This window comes from Urocitellus parryii, chromosome 15, assembly GCF_045843805.1.
Source record: "Urocitellus parryii isolate mUroPar1 chromosome 15, mUroPar1.hap1, whole genome shotgun sequence".
Lineage (NCBI taxonomy): Eukaryota > Metazoa > Chordata > Mammalia > Rodentia > Sciuridae > Urocitellus > Urocitellus parryii.
In genome coordinates this window covers 41,569,388-41,591,358 of record NC_135545.1, presented here as the reverse complement: position 1 = coordinate 41,591,358, position 21,971 = coordinate 41,569,388, and the positions used below count along the sequence as shown (strand labels likewise).

Below are 21,971 nucleotides of genomic sequence, written 5' to 3'. Positions count from 1 at the left end.
CTGGGATACAATTTAAATGTATTTTTGAGTTAATGAAAGCCTAATCTATTTAAAGGTTAATATTGTGAAACTCAAAAGCATTTTGCTACTTTTCCCCAAAAATGTTAAAAACTCTCAGCCTTTCTTTAATTTGTGTTTTATTTGTAATAACATATTGTGCTAGCTAACATTCATATGAACTTTTAAAAAAGACAATATATGTAAGCTTTGTCAAACGGTATTTAAGAAAGAGGCAAAAATCAGCTTCAGAGCTAGAACACTTCACCCAAGATTTATGAGGAGCCCCACCTTACCTGAGATAAGGCTCTGCCTCCCTCCTTACAGTGTATCAGAATAACTCCAAAGTAGGCCAAACTTGGTTAACTTTATTTTGTATTTTCCTTATAAACTGTATAAATGTTGTCTGTTAATGTTTTGCAGAGGTGTTACTTCAAGAACACACAACTGGAATAATTTAAGATAATAAATCATCACCTATAGGACAGATAGGATAATACTAAACCTAGTTTATTAAAATGGGTAAGTGACTGTAAGGTTATAGACATTAAAGTTAAAAACCAGTACTCTTAATTTAAGACTGGTGAGACTGACTTGCTGGATGATTAAGATCAAAACTTAAAAATTAATGTTAAATTAACAGGGCCAAGGAAACCAATATTGGCTCTTGCCCTCTGAGTCGATCTGAATTTAGGATCAGGGAACTTCTCCAAAGAGCTTTGCAACTCTGGCCACACAACCTCGTGATCAGGAGATTAATGAGACCACAGGAGAATGAAAAGCCAATCAGTGCACTCTCTATGAAGAGGAGGGTCATTGGAGAAGGGAGAATGTCCCTGAGGTTTCCAAGGCAAGCCACATGGTCAGCAAGGCCTGGACCCATCTTACTGCAAAGAACACTAGCAGAGCTGAGACCTGCTCTCAAGTTCCCCTACGAGTGACCCCTGTGGGAACTCAGCTGACTCTTTACAATAGATAGAAACAAAGTCAGTTTTGACCAGCTTGACCTTAAACACCCAGCAAAAACAGTTGAACCAAAACAGAGCCATTCCTGGGCATTAAAAAGAAAGGAAATAATAGTTAAATGTAAGTTAAGATACACACTTGTGATAACCCCCAAGAATATATAAGACTGGAGGCTACAAAAGAGAGATTCTTAGGCAAGAATGCCTGATAAAGATCAAGAGAAACTGCTAAAGCCAGGAGTTTTTAGTTAGTTTAAAAACCTACAGATATTGTGAACCTAAACATGTAGGCTTGATGGTTGCTATATGATTATCCAGCCCTAAGTAACAAATATAGATATTTTACAAAATCAGATGACATTAAATAGCTTAACTACATCTCGAGAGGATGGACAACTGTGACATTAATAGCTAAATATTGTGTTTATATTCCTGATAATTCTGGCTCTGTTGAAGATTTATATTCTCGAATAAAGTCCTTGTCCTCTCCACCCCTGTTATGGAGACAAGTTCTCAGCTCTCAGACCTCCTGGGAAGAGATTATTGGCTTCTCTCATTTAATAGCAGGTCTTCTAGGCCTAAACAGCTCCTTGGTAAGTCTGTGCTCATATGAGGCCTTGGACAAATGGGCTATTCAATTTGTTTCTCTACAAGCCAATCTAGGGTTATGGCAGGCCTAGCCACAGGAAGGGCAGGAATAACCACATCCATTTCCCACTTTCATCAGCTCTCCAATCAGCTGATAGGGGATATCCAACAGGTAGCCGAGTCTATAGTAACTCTCCAAAATCAACTGGACTCCTTAGTCTCTGTGGTCCTACAAAACTGCTGTAGACTGGGACCTCTTAACAGCAGAGAAACGAGGCCTCTGCCTACACCTACAGGAGGAGTGCTGTTTTATGTCCACCAGTCAGGGATAGGAAGAACAAGAGAAAAACAACTACAAGAGCAGCTAGAAAAGAGGAAAGAGCAAGCAGGCCAACAGTGCCCTTGGGTATGCTTGCCTTTGTCAAGTATCATTGTAAATCTCACTGAAAATAACCAAAAATAACCACACAACTCCTTCTACATTTTGCTTAAAAGTTTGTTCCCTTTGGGATTCCTGTGCACATGCCCTTCCAGCTGAATCCTGAATTCACGCTGAATCCTGCTAAGCTCAGACTTAACCTTACCCTTAACTTTACCTACCCCATTAGGGCAGGCCAGGTGGCCAGGTGGCCAGGTGGCCAGGTGAGCAGGGGCATTGAGAATGGATAAAATTTCCTGATATAGGAAAGCAATGTGTGACTCTACTTTGTGTAGAACCAAAGATATGAAATATTGTGCTCTATACGTGTCATATGAATTGTAATGCATTCTGCTGCCATATGTAACAAATTAGGAAAATAAATAAATAACTAAACTTTTAAATAAAATAAAAATAAAAAGGAGTGGGGATATGGCTCAGTGGTTCAGTGCCCTGGGGTTAAATCCCCTGTACAACAACTACAAAAAAAGTTGAAGAATAAAAAAGAAAGGAAAGTGTTGTACTACTGTAAATAGAGAATTGTCAGTAATCCTGGTGAGAGTTCAGACGACAAAGAGACTAGGAAGGAGCTAGAACCTCCTAGGGATTGGTTAAGTGTTCATCTTCAGAATGCTGATAGCAATGTGCTTAGTAAAGGCCATCCTAAGGAGGCCTCAGAAGGAAGTGGGAGCCATCTGTGGAAATTAGAAGAAAGGCTGCCTTTGATCACTGCAAACACTTGGCTACACTGTATTCATGCCTCAAGATGCCATGGAAGGTCAAATATAAGATCGAAGACCTAGAGGATTCAGGGAACAACATTTCTAAGCAAAAATAGAAGGAGTTGTGTGGCTATCTTTGGTCATTTTCAGTGAGATTTACAATGATACTTGACAAAGGCAAGCACACCCTAAAACACTGGGAATGTCACAGTCTGCCCACCTAAAGAGTAAAATGAGAGATTGGGTAAGAATATAGGGGATGGGAAAGAGATTACTATGGGTGGGAAGGAGCCAGGCTCTCTGCTTCAAAACCATGGGAGAGAAGGCCTAAGGCCTACACATAATCTTCCAGGTGCCCTTGCATCAAGAGCCCCCGAAGACCATGGAAGGAGCCCTAGCATTGTCCCAGGATTCTGCTCCTTGTGTTCTAGCAAAATGCTCTGGGTCTGTCCAACCATGGTTCAAGAAAGCCTAGGCATGACTCCTGATGCTGCTCCAAAGGTAGCAAGCAACAGACCTTGGTGGCCCACTTGGTGCTATTTTGCAGGTGCAGAGAATTCAAGGGCTCTGCTGTCACAACAGCTTCCCCTGGGGTTTCAAAGGAAATTTCTGGAGGCCCTGCTGTTGGAGTTCAGTCACTGCAAAATTCTTCTGCTGTTGGAGTGGAGTCACTCAAAGATTCTTCACCAGAATGCCTAGTGAGGCCATGAGAGTGGGACCACTGCTCTTGAGACCCCAGAAATGTAGAGCCACCGGCAGTGTGCAAAGCCAGCCTAGGAAAGCCACAGCCATGGCATGCAGGCCAGGAGAGTAGCCATGTGGGCTGCAAGCAGCATCAACCCAGGGGAGGGGCTGCCCAAGGCCCTGGGGACCAGTACCCTGCCCTGTGTCTAGGAGGCTGAGCTTGGAGTTTGGGGATCTAGTGTCTTCTTTGGTTGTTTTCAGACTTGCTGGGGGTCTGGGAGCCCTTTCTACTTGCTATTCCTCTTTTTTGCCACAGAACTGTCTGCCCTGGGCCTGTTTCAAGGCTGTATCCTGAAACCATGTAACTTGTTGGAAGTCATTTGCCTTGAGTTTCTGATGGGACTTGGGACTTTGCACTTTGGAGTCATGCTGGCAAGACTTCAGCCTTTGAGGACTATGGGCATGGAATGACCGCATTTTGCATTGAAAGAAGTACGTGAACCTGAAGCAGCAGGGGCAGAATGGTATGTTTGGACGTGGTTTGCCCCTCAAAGATCCCTATCATGGATGACTGGTCCTCAGATTGGTGGTACTTTTCAGAAGTAGGACCTAGTGATAAGCTCAGGACTGCCCTGTGAAGGGATTAATGCTAGTCTTTCAGAGTGGATTGGCTTTCACTGGGGTGGATTAATTCCTTTGAGGTGAGTATGAGTTTTTCTAAAGGAGCAAGTCTGGGGCTGGGGTTATGGCTCAGTGGTAGAGTGCTTGCCCAGCATGTGTGAGGCACTGGGTTCAATTCTCAGCACCACATATAAACAAACGAATAAATAAAAGTCCATCAATATCCAATAAAAACATTGTTTAAAAAAAGCAACTCTACCACTTCTCTATTGCTTCCTCTTTCACCTTGTGATCTCTCTTCCACTAAGTCATACAATGTCATGCAATTGCCATGTTATGACATAGCTGAACATTGTTAACCAAGACCAAACCAGAGAGGGTCACCTCGGCAGAGGTAAATAAATTTATTTTCTTTATAAATCACCCAGTGTCAGGTCAGTTCTATTGTTTTACCACCCCAAATCGAACTAAGATATGTTCCAAGTCAAAAGGCACATGCACATGTCTGTAATCCCAGCGACTCAGGAGGCTGAGGCCAGCCTCAGCAAATTAGCAAAGTCTTAAACAAGTTAGTGAGATGCTGTATCAAAATACATTGAAAAGGGCTGGGCACATGGCTCAGTGGTAAAGCAACCTGGGGTTTCACTCAGTACCAAAAAGGGGCATGGGTGGTACGCACCTCTTCCCAGTAACAGGCTGCCTACACAGAATTCCTTACTGGGGGAAATTTCTTTTCATGTAATGTACACAGACAGCATCCCAGATGCCTCAGGTATGTGTTGTGACAGCCATGGACAAAGTCTGCTAAAATGTCTCTGATCAGAGACTTGTTAAGTCAACAGCACATCATCCTTTCCACTCGATGGTGGAGGAAGCTGCACCATGTAAGAGTGTGAGGTGACTCCTGTGTTAGGAAGCGGAAAGCATGGTGCCCCAGAGGGTGAGTTGTGGTCATGCAGATGGAAACCAGGCATGAGAAAATCTCTCTCTCTCTCTCTCTCTCTCTCTCTCTCTCTCTCTCTCTCTCTCTCTCCCTCTCTCACACACACACACACACACAGACACACACACACACATACACACAATGTCCTGGGCATTGTGTGTAAGACCCTGAGGCCTTGATGGTTCCTGTGAAGGAGTCAGGACTGGTGGGGACAGAAGAGGGTGGAATCCAAATCTGTGCACTCCTGTGACTTGTTAATGATTATTTTTGATGGGTGAAGCCAAGACAATATTTATAATGGCAGCCAACAGTGAGATTGGGCAGCTCTCCTTGTCTAGAAAGTCCTAGTGACTTTTGAGAGGAGCCTGGTCAACAGCAGGGAGGTGGGAAAGACCCTCTGTGGGTGTGCCATGGGGAGAGGTGAGTGTGGACTCCTCCTGGGCAGAGTGGGTAGGATTAGCAAGAGATAAGGGGGCCCACAGTAGAAGCCCATAAGGGAGAGGATCAAGGGCCAAGGACAGCCTAGGCATCCTGCCAACCTTGCCTAACTTCTGATGAGGGCCTGGATGCTTCCACTGGACTCAGAGCCCCATCACCTTTGCCCTAATGGCCAAACCATATCCTTTTTTAGTTCAGGTGCATAAAGTGACAGGAGCCCAGTGACATCCCACATCCCCTTTAGAACACAGTGCCTGGGCCTTCTGTATTCCCCCAAAAGACAAGTAACCTTGCCTGGAGCCCCTTTGAGAGGGCCAGGTCACCCCTCTGGCCAAAGACATGACCTAGAGCCAAATGGCAGCAGGAAGGGGTTCCTAAGTGGCTGTTTTTCCCATTGGCAGCTGGAGCTCCAGCACAGCCAGCACTCAGTGTCCTGAATGCCCGTCCAGAGACAGGGAAGTGGGCCCTGCTCTTCTGGGTTCCTCAGTCTCCCCTCATACCCTGCCTTCTCCTTGGTGGTGGTGACATCAGGCTGACTGACCCTGTCTGCACTTCAGAGGAGTCACCCTGGGCATTAGGTGGACCCCTGGTGGCTTCACATTCCCCTCTGTCCTCTATGATTTCCACCATCCTCCCCCTCCCTGTCACCTATCCTCCTGCAGCCTCAGTCTCTTCCTCTGCACCATTTGGCTGATGGGCCTCTAGACTTTGCCCCCCCAAACCCAAACTGAAGCCTCAACCTGGCTTTGGAGGAGGAGCAGAGGACCCCACAGGCCATGATGCCCAGCTACCCATGAAGTCTGTGCAGCCACATGGTCAGCTCCCAGGGCTGTTTCTGTGCTGCTGTGGTTGCTGTGCTTCAGAGGTCAGCACAGAGAAGGACCTGGGCTCAGGTGGATTTTGCAGGGAGGAGGCAGAGCAAAGAGTGGTGTGCTACAAGCTGGGCACTGTGGGAGAGCCACTCTGAACCCGCACAGGTTACAGAGAGGTGGGTACTGAGCAGGACAGGACTCCCTGACTCTTAGCTGCTTTGAGATCCCAGGAACCCATTCCTTACCCCTGGAGTCACTAGTTTACTGTCCTAGCAGCCACTGGCTCTTTTATTCTACTTGTTTTGCTACTGTGACCAAAAGACCTGACAAGAACAACATAGAAATGGAGAAGTTCATTTGGGGCTCATGGTTTCAGAGGGCTCAGTCCAAAGACAGCGGGTCCATTCCTCAGGTCTCGAGGAGACGCTGAATATCATGGTGGAAGGGTGTAGTGGAGGAGAGCTGCTCAAGACATCATACCAGGAGGCAGAAAGAGAGCGAGCTCCACTCAACAAAGACAAAATACATACCCCAGAATCGCCCCAGTGACGCACCTCCTCCAGCTCCACCCTCCAGGGCTACAGTTACCATTAGTGAACCCTCATCAGGGGATTAATCAATGATTGGTTAAGGCTCTCATAACCCGATCATGTCACCTCTGAACTTTCTGGTATTGTCTCACACATGAGCTTTGGGGGACACCTCCTCTCTAAACCATAACACTGGCCCATGAGGGTGCTGGGGTGGAGAGGAGGGAGCAGTGGGCTGTAATTGGAGGAGCCAGGAGGGCTTCTCTGAGGGGACACAAAATGAAGATCCCCACAGGTGAGAAATGATGACCTTGGGGGATGAGGGGACTGTCTGAGCAAACTGGGCAGTGTGACTGTGCCCGTGGTACTGGGAAGTCCTTCTTCCTCTCAGCATTCATACTTTCCTGAGTTCCCTCCAAGGTCCTTGTTGTCCTGGTCTGAGGGTCTGTGTAAACCTGTCCCTATTCGGTCCTGCTTGCTCTGTTGAAATACACTGGTGACTGCAACTGTGACACTTCTTAAGAACCCACCCCCTTGGGCTGGGGATGTAGCTCAGTGGGTAGGGTGCTTGCCTTGCATGCACAAGACCCTGGGTTCAATCCTCAGCACCACCAAAAAGAAAAGCAAGCAAGCAAGCAAGCAAGCAAGAAAGAACCCACCCCCCTCCACTTGCTCTGTCCCTACCCTGTGGCTTCCCCTGAGGACAGCTCCCTCTGAGGTTGAGTTTACTGTTATTTATGCACCTGACAAACCTTTGGAGGACTTTCTGTTTCTAGCACTCTGGACCTGGAAGGGCTCTCTTGGGCATCTGGTGCTGCTGGGGAGACAGACCCATAACCAGGAGATGTCAAATCTTCTAGAATCCTGCAAGGACATAGGGAATACAGCAGGAGACAGGAGTGCCTGCTCTGCCTGTCTTCCTGGAGGAAGGGGTGTGGGCTCCACCTCAGATGACCTTCAGTACCTTCTCCTAACAGGCCTTGGCTTCTTCATCTAGCCTGGGTTCATTCCTACACGTCAGGATAGCAAGTGTCCTTTATTGATGTCTTTCTAGGAGTGACAATATTCTCAGGTGGCTGTGTCCGTGACTTGTACCTAAAGAGCAAGGTCTTTTTTTAATTGAAAGTTTTCCATCCAAAGCACTGTGGTCCAAGCCACTGTCCCAGCTCCTGTCCAGGCAGATACTCTCTCTTTCTGTATTCTCTTGACCAAATTTATGCCTGGGGCTGTGGAAGTTGAGATATTCCAGCTCCTCCCGGTTCATAGTCATGTTATAAGCTCCTTAATGTCAACTGAAAAACACAGTGCTCCTTCCTAACCTGGAAGTTGCTGTCTACCTCTTGGTGAAGGTCCCCAAACTAACAGTAAAACTGTGGAATGAAGAAGAGTCTTCAGAGCATTAGGGCATGTGGGGGTGGGGTGGGGTGGAAAACTGACATATATGTAATGATCTAGAGAAAGTCTGAGAGAAGAGGAGAGAGAGAGAGAGAGCGAGAGAGCGAGAGAGAGAGAGAGAGAGAGAGAGAGAGACAGAGAGACAGAGAGAGACAGAGAAGAAGATTGAAGCAGAAGCTAAAACTCCAGAAAAATATCTGCAGTGACAAATCCCTGCTACCGTCCTTTCCATCTCATCAGGTTTAAGACCCCCTAAAAGCAAGTTTTGGCGAGAATATGGAGCATCTGTCACCCTCATATTGTTTAATGGGATATAAAATAATATAGTCATTTTGGGAGATACCTCGGCATTGTCCTTAAAAGTTCAGCCCAGAACTGGGAGCAGTGGAACATGACTATAATCTCAGCAACTTGGGGGGCAGACACAGGAGGATTCTGAGTTAAAGGTGAGCTTTAGAAACTTAGCAAGTCCCTCAGTATTTTAGGGACACCCAGTCTCAAATTAAAAGATAAATAAATACAAAATGGATTGGAGCTGTTGTCAGTAGTGAAGCTCCCCTGGGTTAAATTCCCAGTACCCTGTCCACCAAAAAAAAAAAAAAAAAAAACCCAAAAGGAACAACAAGTTTCACTCAGTCTCAGTGACTTGACACAGAGGATTCTTATCACAGGGCTTTACCAAAAAAAATAATAAAATAAAAATAACACATGTCTACAAAGTGATTTCTGAAAATACACACCTCAACTTTTATGTAAAATAGCCTAAGCCAGGCATGATGGTACCCTTATTGCAATTCAGGTACTCAGGAGGTCAAAGGAGGAGTTGGAGGCCAGCCTGAGCAAGTTAGTGAGACCCAACTCAACTAAAATAAACAGGGATGGATATGTAGATCAGTTTTAGAATGCCCATGGGTTAAGTCTCCACGAATAAGGAAAAAAATAATAAGTGGGAGGAGGACAAATGAAGTCACTCAGGTGTGCAGAAACTGGGAACGGCTTAAAGTGTGGCAGATGTGTACATCCAAGGCCACTCCTGAAAAAGAGAAGAAATTGCAAGTTCAAAGCCAGCCTCAGCATTTTAACGAGGCACTAAGCAACTCAGTAAGTTCTGTCTCTAGTAAAATAGAAAAGAGAGCTAGGGGTGTAGCTCAGTGGTCAAGTACCCCTGAGTGCAGTCCCTAGTACCCCCTGCCACCCCAAAAAAACTCTTAAGAATAGCTACTGAATGGGCTGGGGTTGTGGCTTTAGAGCACTCACCTAGCACAGGTGAAGCACTGGGTTCAATCCTCAGCACCACAAAAAGATAAATAAATAAAGGTATTGTGTCCATCTACAACTAAAAGATATTTTAAAAAGAAAAGAAAAGAAACAGCTACTGAAACTACTGAAAGTCTGAAAAATACTCTGAGGACCCACTCTGGGAAGCATCCTGTGCATGCTCAGAACTGAAAACCATACAGGGGCATGTTTGCAGCAGGAACACAAGGAATGTTTTCAGCACAGAGATGAAGGATTATGCACCAGTCCCTGTACACTAAAAGGAACTCAAAGGTCTTTTCACCTCTGCAGAGATCCAGTCACCCAGGCTTACTGCTGTCCTCGTCTGCCCCCTGGTGTCCAGGATGGGAAACACGGCAATCTTCATCTTGAGCCCTAAAGGCCTTGGTGCCCTGTGGTGGGGCTTAAATGCACTGGGTGAAAGAGGGGAGTTTTTCTGTGGTGCCTCATGGAGGCAAGTTGGTGAGAGGGAGGTTATAGGGGGAGTCCCAGAGTTCATGGAGTGAGGGACACAGCCTTTCCATGACAGAGAGAAAATGCTTTGGAGGAACAAAAGGGCATATTGAGCTTTATTTGGCACTTTTGATTACTGAGATAAAAGATGAGAGGGTTTCTAGTGGAGGGTCCAGAAAAGTTTAGGGGCATCAATGAGGTGAAAGGGAAAGTCAGTCATGTGCATGCCATAGTGAGCAGGAGGCTGCAGAGGGAATTCTGAAAGATTGTACATGGAGAGATCCTCAGGGAGCCAGGGACAAGAATCTCTTCTGCTATGTGTCTGGGCCTCCTGGCATGTCAAGGCCTCTTCCAGGACACACCCCAGAGAGAAACACTTTCACAGCTATGTGGTGATTGTGTCAGTGTGGGGCTCACAGTGTCTGCAGAGCCACAGAGAATGAGAGGCAACTTCAGGAGACAGGACCCTGAGGATCCCACCTGGCTCTCCAGGATGCACCCAGCTGGCCCAGGCTCCAGAAGCCAATGGAAAAGCCCAGTCCTGCTTCTCATAAGGATGGGACCTGTCACCTCCTTGGGACATAAATAGATGAGTGTGCATGTAGATTGAAATGTTAATGATGGATGGCATTTAATCTCCAGGTGGCTCAGGGATATGGAACTTTGGTTTTGTTTGTAGCCTGGGTGGGTTAGATGTGGGAACTCTAAGTGTTTGGCCTGAAAGTTTTTGTGCTGCAAATTATACATTGAAAGCCAGTCTCCATGGGCTGGGGATAGAGCTCAGGTGGTAGAGTGCTTGCCTAGCCCTCACTAAGCTCTACTGCATTAAGTTCTAATACACTAAGCTCAATCCCCAACAACGACAACACACACACAATGCATAACTAATAAAATCAGTCTACTTCTTGGGCTTTGATTGAAAAAGAAAGAAAAAAAACCAGTCTGAAATGATGAATCATTGGGAGGGGACAGGGTTTAGGAACTGTCAAATAGTCCCAAGAGAACTTGTTCACCCCTTCTGCCTAGTGAGGACATGGTGGGAAGGTGCCATATAGAAACCAAAGCAAGACCTCCCCAGACAACAAATAGGCTAACACTTTGATTCTGGACTTGACACGTCCAACAGAGAAGACAACACATTTGCATTGTTTATGAGCTACCCAGTTTATTGTGTTTATTTGTTGATATTTTGTTGTTAGCACTGTGATCAAACCCAGGACCTTGTGCATGCTTGGCAAATACTTTACCACTGAGCTACTCTCCCAGGACTTGTTGTTTTACTTTGAGTTCTTGTCTCCCCAAGTGGCCAGCCTGTGCTACATATGTAATTCTTTTCCCTCAGCCTCCTGAGTGGCTTTGGTTATAGGCATGTGCCACCATGCCGAGCTAGGTTATTATTGGAGTTGTTGTTGTTGTTACAGGAGCCTGATGGAGTTAAACACTGGGGCTTATGGTGTCCAGGTTTTCTACAGAGGTCCCACTGGTATGAGAACATGGGGTAAGTGCTGAGAGATGGGCAAGAGGTTCAGAAAAGTACCAGCACCACTTTCTAAAACTTCTCTGTCAGCATGGGAGGGTGTGGCTACTGGGAGGAAGGGATAGATGGGGTTGTAGGGAAGGAGAGGGGTGGAAGGACTCAGGCACAGTGGGGTGAGGAGGAAGGTGGGCTTGCACTGGGAATTATGAGTGTGTCTAACAGGAGAGGACCCACGGTCGAGTGGATGGACGAATAGCTATGTGAATGAGTGGGTCAACCCTGGTTCTTCGGTGGGCATGTGTGGGCACCACAGGAAGACCCCATCACACATAGCACACCCCTCTCTTCCTGACAAGGAAGCTAGAGTTCTGTGTGCTTGTTCTCAGCCTCCTTTAGCTCCTGGATCTTCTGAGGCAGGGTCTTGGTCCAGAACTGCAGCCTGTGTGCCTTCAGGGCCTGGCCCACAGCAGGCTGGATGTCCAGCTGCAGGTACTGCTGGTCCTGGTCGAACAGTGGCCAGTGCGGTAGGCCCTCTCCATTGGGGTTCCTGTGCACATGCCCTCCCAGCAAGGCAGGGCGAGGGTCAGTCTGAGCTCTGTTGAACTCAGACCTGACCTTAAACCCCAATTATGGACAGGGTAGCCAGCCACGCACACAGAGGTGTTGAGAATGGGGAGAGGTGACCTGATGTAGGAAAGTAATGACCTCTCACTAGTGTCACTAGCCTGGCCTGTGTTGCCCTTTCTGTGAGAGGCTGGCTCCCACGGTAGTCCAACACTATGGACCACTGTAAGAAGAGACCAGTGACCTGTAACCAAATAGCACCCTCTTTTAGTGTGGGTCTTCCCGTTGGGTAGGGGGCTAGGATGTGATGGAGGACACACAATTGCTAATGGGGTCACTTCAGACAAGGGGAGCAGTGGAGGACCCGTGCCCCCTGGCAGGTTTTCTCACCCATTTCGAGCAAAGTTGGCCCAGTACTTCATCATCCTCCTTTTTAGCAGCTCCTCCTCCTCAGTGAGCTCAACTGTGGGAGGAGGAAGGCAAGGGTCCAGGTCCTGGCCAACCCCATCCAGCTGTCCACTCCTGTGCCACACTCACCACCCCAGCCCCAGGCTTGTGTCCCTTCCCTATCACAACAGTCCCAGGGCCAGGCCCTCTGCTTGCCCAACCTGCCTTTAATACACCCAGTTTTTAACTGGATCAACACTGGGCTCCTCCTTGGCATAAAAATTTCCTTCTTTTGGACACTGTGAAGTCATTTAAGAAATGATTCGGTTTTACCCAACCCTCTCTTCTCCTATACTAGAAACCAAGTTTGGGTGGGAACAGGTAGAAATGAGCATAGATTGGACTGGGAAAGATCTAACCCTGGAATGACCCATTGAGTTGTAAGATGGTAGACACTGGATCCCATGTTCTCTCTTACCCCAGTTCCTCATTGTACCATGAAAGTGATTGCCACCCTGTACCCATGAGAATGCTCCTTTGGAACAAGGAGAACTCACCTCTGATGCCATTGATGTAGGATCCAAAGACGAAGACGAACTCATCATCACCATGGTCAGCCTTCACATGTGGAGGCCTCAGGTGCTTAATGAAGCTGGGCGGATGCTGGAACTCATAGAAGTAGACAGGAGCATGGGAACCTGGAGGGTGGACAGGATGTGTCACTCTTGGTGACAAGATTGCTGGGTCCAAGCTGGCTTGAATCTTCACAGTGGCTTGGAAGCCCAGAATGGATCAGAGGCAGTTGCAAGGCTCTTTGTTAAGACATGTCTAGGACTTCCTGGCTGCATGGTCAAGGGCAAGTCCTTGAGTGCCACTACCTTAGTTCCCTCCTCTGTAACACATGTGTGAGGTCTATGTCTTACTCTAGCCATAAGGATTTACTGAGATGAGGGCGTTCAGGTACCTGAGAACAGGGTCTAGATAAAGACATGTGTCAGGACCTGACACCAGACCTCACCTGGGACCCACACCTCTGAGCTGTCTCCTAGGAAGCTACGATTCAGGTTCAGACACACTCACTCTGATACTGTGCTACTTGGAGTGCAGGCATCACAAACATGAAGTCCGCCATCATCTCCTGGAACTGGAGTCGGAGGGTGTGGGGGTCCTCGTTGTCTCCCATGTACTCCTCCATCAATAGGTCAGCACATTCGGCAGGCAATTTCATCTAGTCCAGGGGATCAGGGAGAGTCAGGTTAGGCAATCTCTGGGGCAGGGAGGCAGGAACTTGAGGGTGGGAATTGATGTTTGGGATGTCAAGGAAGAGGGCAATGGTGTCAAGCTGTGCAGTGGCCCCACTCACAAATTTACATAGATCAATTTTTGTTCCTGTGGATTCCTGAAAAGGAAGAGTGTCTGGCTGCACTCTTGCCTGCATCAGGGCCCCAGGAGTCTCACCCTCTGTGTTGATATTCTCTGCAGAACAGCTTGCGCGGTCTCTCTGTCTATGTCTTTCTGGATTTCAGGGGGGCCCAAGAGCTGTGTGGTGAAAAGATAGTCTAGAGTTGGGGGTGAGATGACCAGGAGGTACGAAGTCCAAACCCACTCCCACCTGACACTATCAAGGGGGTTTGAAGAGGAGACTCACCATGGGAATGATCCAGCCATACTCATCATTGGTGACACCAATGATGCTCGGAACACGTTGAAAATCAGCAGAGGCCAGAAGCTCCCGGGGGTGCCTGGGTAGGAAGGCCCCATCCACCACAGCAGGAATGATCTTGAAAGGCTAAGGGTGCATTCAAAGTCCATGATTATGGGAAACAAAGTCTCTTTTCTAACGACACCTGAGTTACCTCCAACGCATCCTACTGATCCCGTGATTCTCAGACCAACATTCAGAGATTCTACAACTGGTTAAGCATATTTTTATCTCAATTCCCATCCAGAAAGCTATGAGGATACAAGAAGACCAAGCCTTGAAAATGACATCATAGTTCTACAGTATAAAGCACTGTATTTTCCTTATACCATGACCTCTGTATCCTCACTAACATCCATTCAGCCTACCTTGGTAATAGCCAGCATTTCCTGTTCACTCTTGCCCCGCAGGCAGCTCACCAGGGCCTCTGACTCTACTTGCCCACAGGCAGACAGGTTGGCCACCAACTGTAAAGGCACCAAAAAGAGGCTGAATCATCCGACAGACAGGGAGGGGGTTGCTGCCTAAGGTCTCAGCTGTGTGCAGGTTACCCATAATTCTCAAAGGGAGCCATGTGTGTATTCCAGCAAGTATGAAATCCTTCCACCTTCCCTGAAGCTCAGGTGTCAGCCAGAGGAGCCATCACACCTGCTTTACATGGGTCTTCTGAGGAGGAGGCCCCCAAAGTGTACCTTTGCAGACCCTAGAGCAAAATCAACCACTTGAGGCAGAGGTGTGTGCATTTTGAACTTTGAGCTCCTCAGGAACCCTGGGGTGGTGGCCAGTCCTGAAGACACCTGCATGGTCTTTATTCCCATGGAGCAGACAGAGTGGCAGAGGCTCTGAAGTTGAATGGTGAGTCTGCAGATTTGGCCTTGGGCAGTAAAGGATACTCACTGTGGAGACAACTTTAGATGAGCTGGTGATGAGCTCAGGCAGCAGGGCCACACCGTTCTCCATGATGGCACCATGGAAGAGTCCTTGGGACACTGGAGACACCACATGTGAGGACACACTACTGCCACCTGCAGACCCGCCAATAAGGGTGACCCGATCAGGGTTGCCTCCAAAGTGAGCGATATTCTGCTGGACCCAGCGTAGGGCGGCCATTTGGTCCAGGTAGCCCCAGTTGCCAGTTGCATGCTGGTCTCCAGTGCTGAGAAATGGAAAGGATGATGATCAATGGTTAGTCCTCTGTCTACTCAGCCCTCATTGACCATCCCTGTCCCAGGCTCACCTGAAGAAGCCCAGAACTCCTAGGCGGTACTGGATACTGACCACCAGTACATTTTCAATGGCTGCCAGAATAGAACCATCACACATGGAAGCTGAGCCCATCACCAAGCCACCACCATGGATCCAGACCATCACCTGGGAAATCAGGAGATATAACCTGTGGTAGCGACCATGCTCAATCCCGTCCTGGCTGAATCTCTTATCTGAAAAGTACCTTGGCTTGTGTAGCTACCCACACAGAACTCTAGTAGGACTTCATGACCTCGGGCTGGGGATATAGCTCAGTTGGTAGAGCACAAGGCCCTGGGTTCAATCCCCAGTACCAACAAAAAAAAAAAAAAAGGACTTCATGCCCTAGGGCACTGGTGAAAGAATAACTTCAATCTGGAAGATCAGGCCTCCCATATTTTGGGGTCTAATCACGAATTATCACCTGGATCTATTTCTCTCAGAACTACTCTGAAAGGAAAAGAAAATTGATGATTCTGTTATTACCCCACTTGAACATTAATTTAAAGTGTCATCTAATCTCTGGCCCCCAAAAAATAGATGTTCATGGAATGTAGTGATTGCAAAATTGCAGATTTGGGCACCTGAATGGGATCTCCTGGGTACAAGCTGGTGAGTTGATCAGTGGGTCAGAACATTTGGCCTCTGACAGCATCCAGGGCTCTTTGACTCCATGCCTAGATCAGATTCCTGCCTGCATAAGAGGCCTTCTTGGACTTAATAGTGAGAAACTTTTCATGGTAGTTCACTCCACAGTGGTGGCCAGCTGAACCTGTGTCTTCCAGTGTCATCGGTATTCTTATGTAATACTTGGGGTCAATCCCAGGCCTTCACAGCATTGTGCTAGCTCTCTACCTTGAACCATGTCCCAAGCCTGTTTCTAAATATCTTCTAAAAGAAATGCTCTCCCACCCTTCCACTGACCATGACTTGACACTCACAGGCAGGTTAGAGCCCTCACGGGCATGTGCAGGCGCGTAGATGCTGAGGTACAGGCAGTCCTCTGACATGGGGACGGGAGGCAAGTTTTTCCTCCCTAGGTTCAGAACCTCTATGTTCATTGCATCTGTATTTTGCAGACACCTGGTGACAATGGAATACAGTTACTCCAGGGGCTGAGCAGTGGTCAATTCAGACCTCAGGTCCTAACTATATCCCTCACTCCCTGCTTTAACTGATGGATTGCCTCACATGATCCTTCTTTCAAGTCATTCCCTATTGAGTTCCAGGCCACAGGCTCAGGGGAAGCAGGGATTTTCCCAGACCCCCAGGGAAACACAGGCTGCATGTGTTGACATTCACTTCTTAACCCTGTCCCCATTCAGGCCTGGAATAGCATAGGTGTCCCCACACAGGTGGTGCCTGAGTGGATGGAGGTTAGTTCTCACAGAAGGGTAATGGGGCATCCCACAGCCCAACTCGAGACTCTCAGAAAACCTCACCCCTCCACTGAATCTCCAGCTGTAAGCACATGCCCCTTTCCCTTGGCCCTGTGGGTGGGGTCCTCAAGGAGCCACCACTGTTGCCCTCCTCAGGGATCTGCACCATCGACTGCTGGAGTCAAGGTCTTTTATAGGTTCAGAGAGCCAAGCCGACCCTCTCCCAGACTCGTCTCCCCTGGTAGGAGAGAACCCCTGGAGTAAGTCAAATCCAGGGACATGTGTTTCTGCCCTTGTGTTCACCACCTGGAGCTAATGCCTGTTGGGTTCCATACCCTGAGGCAGGGGCCTGGCAAAGTTACTCCTGCATTGGAAAAATGAGTGTGGGAATTGCCCCTATGCAGAGGGATATATTTTTATATATTTGTTTATTTAGGGCCTGGGATTCAAAGCCGGTGTATTAGGTTGCTAAAAATACATTACCACTGGTCTTCAGCCCCAGGCCTTGCAGTACAGTGTAGATAATGAAGCCACAGTAGCCTGGCCTAGGACTCGGAATACCCACCCTCACCCCAGTCCTGAGGTTCCCCAGACCCCAGGAGAGCTTACATGGCCGGGTGGGAGGTCCCATCTCTCACACCACTCCAAGGTTCAGGGGGCTCAGGGGCTGCAAAGCGCAGTGGTCCTAGAGGTGGCTTGGCAAAGGGAATTCCCAGGAAGGTGTGGACCCCCACATTGGTTTCCTTCACATGGACAAGGCTGCCCCGCACCTGCCCGGTGTGGGTGATCTGGATGGGGCTCACTGAGTCCTGGCCTGTGGGCAGAGAGATGCACTTCAGGCTCAGGTCTGCCCACTCAGCTGCTGACCTGCAGCACTGTGGCCTGGTTGGCCCTCCTCAGCTCAGCCTTGTGGAGGGAGCCTGATCTGTCAACATTCACTTCTGAATATTTCTGCCCATCCCTGTCCCTGTCCCCACCAGTATCACTCGACCGGGTCACAGCCTATCCCTCCAGGCTCACCAGGCTCTTGTGACTTGCCACGATCCTTTAGCCCTAGCAACTAACAACAGAATGTCTTTTGGGCTGATGGGTCAAGAGTGTCCATTGCACAAACTGTGCCAGGTCATGTCACCCACTGGGAGGACTGTGGGAATGGAACTAAAGATTTCTATCCTTAAGGAACTCATACTTGATGGGACAAGAAATGACATAAAGAAGCATCATTCATGTAAGGATATATGAACGGTGGGAGGAGAGCTATGAGTTCAGGCCATAAAACTCTTGTCCCTCCTGGGGTTGGGGATCTGGGCAAGGAGGCAATGGAAAGTCAAGCTAGATATATCTCGCTTGTCCAAGTCATAATATTTGTTAAAAGTTAATGGTGGGCATATTGTGTTTAACTCTTCTCTCTTCCCAAAATAGGTCCACACTTGGGTGCTGTGCAGCCCTCAGAATGCCCCAGTCCTCTCTCTGTGCTTCAGGGTGCAGAGAGTTAGGCAGTCAGGTCCACAGTCCTCCTGCTATTGTCCTCATCTCCACAGCTCCCACATCACTGGAGCCTTCCCTCCCCCAGGCTCCAGTTCTCACTCTAGAGTTTGGCAAATGTGAGCTGGTTCCATAAGAAAACTTTAAGAACTCCAAATCTCCTCCTTTCTGCCACGAGATGCGCTAGGATCTGATGTTTGATGCTACTCGGTACAGGTCAGGCCAGGGCAGCATCCACTCACAGGACCAGAGAAGGAAATTGGCCAGCATCCCTTCAAGTCCAAAGACACACTCTTAAATGAATTACAGTAGATGGGGCAGAGAGAGAAGATGTGAGGGAAGGGGAGGGGGATAGTCGGGGATAGGAAAGGTAGCAGAATACAACAATTACTAATAGGGCATTATGTAAAATTGTGGATGTGTAACCGACGTGATTCTGCAATCTGCATTTGGGGTAAAATTGGGAGTTCATAACCCACTTCAATCTAATGTATGAAATATATGTCGAGAGCTTTGTAATGTTGTGAACAACCAATAAAAAAAAAGAAAAAAAAAAGACACACTCTTGTCCCTACCAACATGCTGTCTCCACACAATGCCTTGCCAGATGGGATCTCGGTCCATGTAACTCATGTGACCACTGGCCCCTAATGCCTGATATTAGTTACTACAAAGGACAAAGCCTGCAAAATATTCCTGCTTGGAGTCTGGTGACATTATGTAGCTGCTTCCTTAAGGATAAGCCCTGCATGAAACAGCAGCAGGAATCTCACCCATGTATATATATACCGGTGTGAAGTTTCCTCGTTTGTCCAGATGTGGAAAAGCTCACATCAGAAAGGATGGGTTTGTGACCATTTAGGTGAGTTACAAAGATGAGTAGTGTGTAAGTCCTGGACTCTATTCAAGACCTAGATGGGCCTGTGGAGGAGCCAGGACTTGGTGGGCAGAAGACTGTGGGACTCAATTCTATACCCTTTCATGACTCAGTTTTTTGGTTTGTTTTTTTTTTAAATTTTTGGATGTGAGTTAAAGAAAAAAGACTGTTGAAAATAGAATCTTTCAGTGGAGCTAGAAAAAATCTTCCTCTTGAGAAAGCTGTGGTTCTCTAAGACACCACATAAGGGAGGAAGCCTGTCAATGGTGATCCAAGGGGGACAGGTGAGCATGGATTTCTCTGTGCAGATTAGATTGGGAAAGTTTGGGCTATGTCCAACACCAACACTGGGAGCCATTGGGGTGGGAGGGATCCAGAGCTGCTGACACTCCGTGGGCATGGTACTCTGCTGCCAACTGTTGCAGTAATTCACTTGCAGGTCAGCATGGGAAAAGAAAGAAGAAGAAGAAGCAGAGCAAGCAGCAGCAGCAGAAAAAAAAAGTCCTTTATTGTGTACAAGCAATCTTTTTATAGTATTGTGAACAAAGAAGGCAGCCTTCCAACATCAATAAATCAGGTCTTTCAGCTGATTAAACATAGCATACAGAAGTTTTACTTTCTAATCAGAAGTGACCCGCTTCTCATGGCTAATCTACTCTTGACTTAGAGTATGCTGAGCTTTGCTCTTTGTTTAGAACAGATAAAAAATTTTTCTTAGCACCCTCCTAGCACACTTGGCAGAACATCCCGTTTGCAGGCAAGTCCACCAAGGACAGCAGACACCTCGTTTTCAAGCATGTCTGCTGTTACCTATCTAAACCTTGAAGAAGCCTCTCCTTTGAGAGTACGCCCTCCCAAGGACAGCAGACACCTCATTTTCAAGCATGTCCGCTGTTACAGATCTATACCTTGATAGAATATCCCATTTGCAGGCAGACTCCATCAAGAACAGTAATAGTAACACAGTTACCTCTAATTTTATACACCAACACTTTCTGATAAGGGCCTAGAGACTTCTACCAGGTACAGAGCACATTGCTTTTGTCCTAGAACAATCCAAGCCATGCCAGTTCAGGTTCACCAGTGAAGAGAATTCACCAGTCATTCAGATCAGCTTTGAGAAGTGGTTCCGGGGCTTCTGTAACCCCCAGGGCCACTAATCTTGCCTGAGACCACTATGGAAGATGCCAGGACTTCTCTGTCCAAGGGATCAAAACACTCAGAGCCAAATGTAACCAGCAAGCTCTTCTTATTGCTGTTGTTATTATCCAAGGGTGAGTAGTAGTTATAGCCACAGCCACACACAGAAGGGAAAGGACCCTGTACCTGTTCCTTTGCCAGGAGGCTTCCGACTTGCCCATTCCCTGAATTCCATTCCCACAGTCTTCTGCCCACCCAGTCCTGGCTCCTCCACAGGCCCATCTAGGTCTTAAATAGGGTCCAGGTCTTACACACTACTCATCTTTGTCTCTCACCTAAATGGTCACAAACCCATCAGAATCCCCTCACACTAGCTCAATCCTCCATGGGGGTGTCCTCAGGCAGCTCTGACCTTCTATAGCTCACTCTCCTGCCCCTGATCCCCTTCATGTCTCCTCTACCAACTCCCACGCTCTGGTGCCTCCCCTCCAGGTTCAGCATCTGTCTCTGTGCACTTTGGCAGATCCAACCCAGGTCTCTACCACCCTCCCCATGGCAGCCTCACCCTGGCCCTGGATGAGGAGCATCAGGAGCCCATAGGCCACGAGGATGAGCCAGGCAGGAAGTCGATGCAGGGACATGGTCGGCTCCCAGGGCTGCTTCTGTATTCCTGTGCTTCACCTGGAAATGCAGAGCAGCATTCTGCCAGGGGGAATTTGAACCTGACAGTGAGGAGGTGGGGAAATGGGAGGTGCCCTGCAAGGTGTGTGCTCCAGGAGTCACTCTGAACTCTCAGAGGTCATGGAGCCACTGGGCAGCAGGCAGGGCCCTACCCCTATTCTTCCCTTGGGCACCTCCCAAGGTGCCACACAGTCTCTGCAGCCTTCTGAGATCCCAGGACCCCTCTCCTCACACCTGGAGTCACTAATTCTCTGTCCTTGAGTCACAGGCCCATGAGGGTGTTGGGGAAGAGAGGAGGGAGCAGAGAGCTGGATGTAACTGGAAGAACCTGGAGGGCTTCACTAGGGGGAGCAGAATGAAGATTTCCAGAGATGGACAAATACAGGTGACCTAGCTGGAGTGTGGGGAACTGCTTACACAGTGGCAGGGAGGTGTGACTGTGACCTTCAAAGCTGACTGGGTGCCCTTCAATTGTCCCATATCTTCTATTCACCATCATCTGAGAACCTCTGAGGGCCTCTCCCTTCTTATTCTGGCCCTAATTTGAAGGCATTTCTGTAGATACCCCATCAACACATGACCAAGGTCCCTTCTACAGTCACTTATCCACTGGAAAGATGTGAAATGAACGCCTGCCCGTCCAGGGAACTCCCAGGGATTAGGTGCCTCTGGGAGATTCTGAATCATCCTGAGCCCTGCAGGGGTGAATGGAAGCCAGTGTGGGTGAGGAGGACCTGCTCAACCTGACTTCCCTGATGAAGGGATGTGGGGCTCAACTGTGTGGGGCTCAACTTCAGGCAGCCTAGAGGTTCCCCTGCAAAGCGTCTTTGGCTAGATTCTCCCCACCCCCCTTAGGCTCTTACAGCTCAGTGTTGTGTCCTTCTCAGCCACTTTGGGGAGCAATCAGCCTTACCCAGATGTCAGGAGACAGCATGCTGAGAGCACTGCTTCTCTGGACCTCCACCCAATCAGCAAGGCTGCTGTGGATTCAGATCCTCTGCAGTATTCTCTGCTCTAAGCCATCGCCCCAGGCCCTGCCTGGCAGATGCTTACTCTGCCCTGAGTCTCCTGTTCTAATTCATATCTGGGCTTGGTCCTCCTCCCAGTTAAGTCCTATTTTAAGCACCTTCATGTCGACTGGACAACATAGTGCTTCTTCCTAATCAGGAGTCTGCTAGGGTGAAGGTCCC

The 21,971-nt window shown here is 48.1% G+C and overlaps 1 protein-coding gene across 3 annotated transcripts; it reads right to left on the bottom strand.

The window, feature by feature from the left end:
* Positions 1-11,681: 11,681 nt before the first annotated feature.
* On the bottom strand, positions 11,682-20,741 carry LOC144250364 (cocaine esterase-like). Of its 3 annotated transcripts, none has more exons than XM_077793075.1 (12): positions 20,666-20,741; positions 17,208-17,412; positions 16,161-16,302; positions 15,212-15,345; positions 14,872-15,130; positions 14,343-14,441; positions 13,921-14,061; positions 13,731-13,811; positions 13,353-13,500; positions 12,830-12,970; positions 12,276-12,348; positions 11,682-11,868 (listed from the first exon to the last, which is right to left on the bottom strand). In XM_077793075.1, the coding sequence occupies exons 1-12, from the start codon at positions 20,739-20,741 to the stop codon at positions 11,682-11,684; spliced, it is 1,686 nt and encodes a 561-aa protein (XP_077649201.1). The 3 variants fall into 3 exon arrangements, with proteins under 3 accessions (XP_077649201.1, XP_077649202.1, XP_077649203.1); XM_077793076.1 differs by having other exon boundaries at positions 12,881-12,970; XM_077793077.1 differs by lacking the exon at positions 14,343-14,441.
* Positions 20,742-21,971: the final 1,230 nt, after the last annotated feature.

Bases quoted from the DNA above. Each gene is read 5' to 3' on its own strand.
- LOC144250364 (XM_077793075.1), bottom strand. From the start codon at position 20,741: ATGTCCCTGCATCGACTTCCTGCCTGGCTCATCCTCGTGGCCTATGGG. The intron at 15,131-15,211 runs GTGAGCCTGGGA...TCCATTTCTCAG, and splicing joins GGAGTTCTGGGCTTCTTCAG to CACTGGAGACCAGCATGCAA. The intron at 14,062-14,342 runs GTAGGCTGAATG...ATGCACCCTTAG, and splicing joins AAATGCTGGCTATTACCAAG to CCTTTCAAGATCATTCCTGC.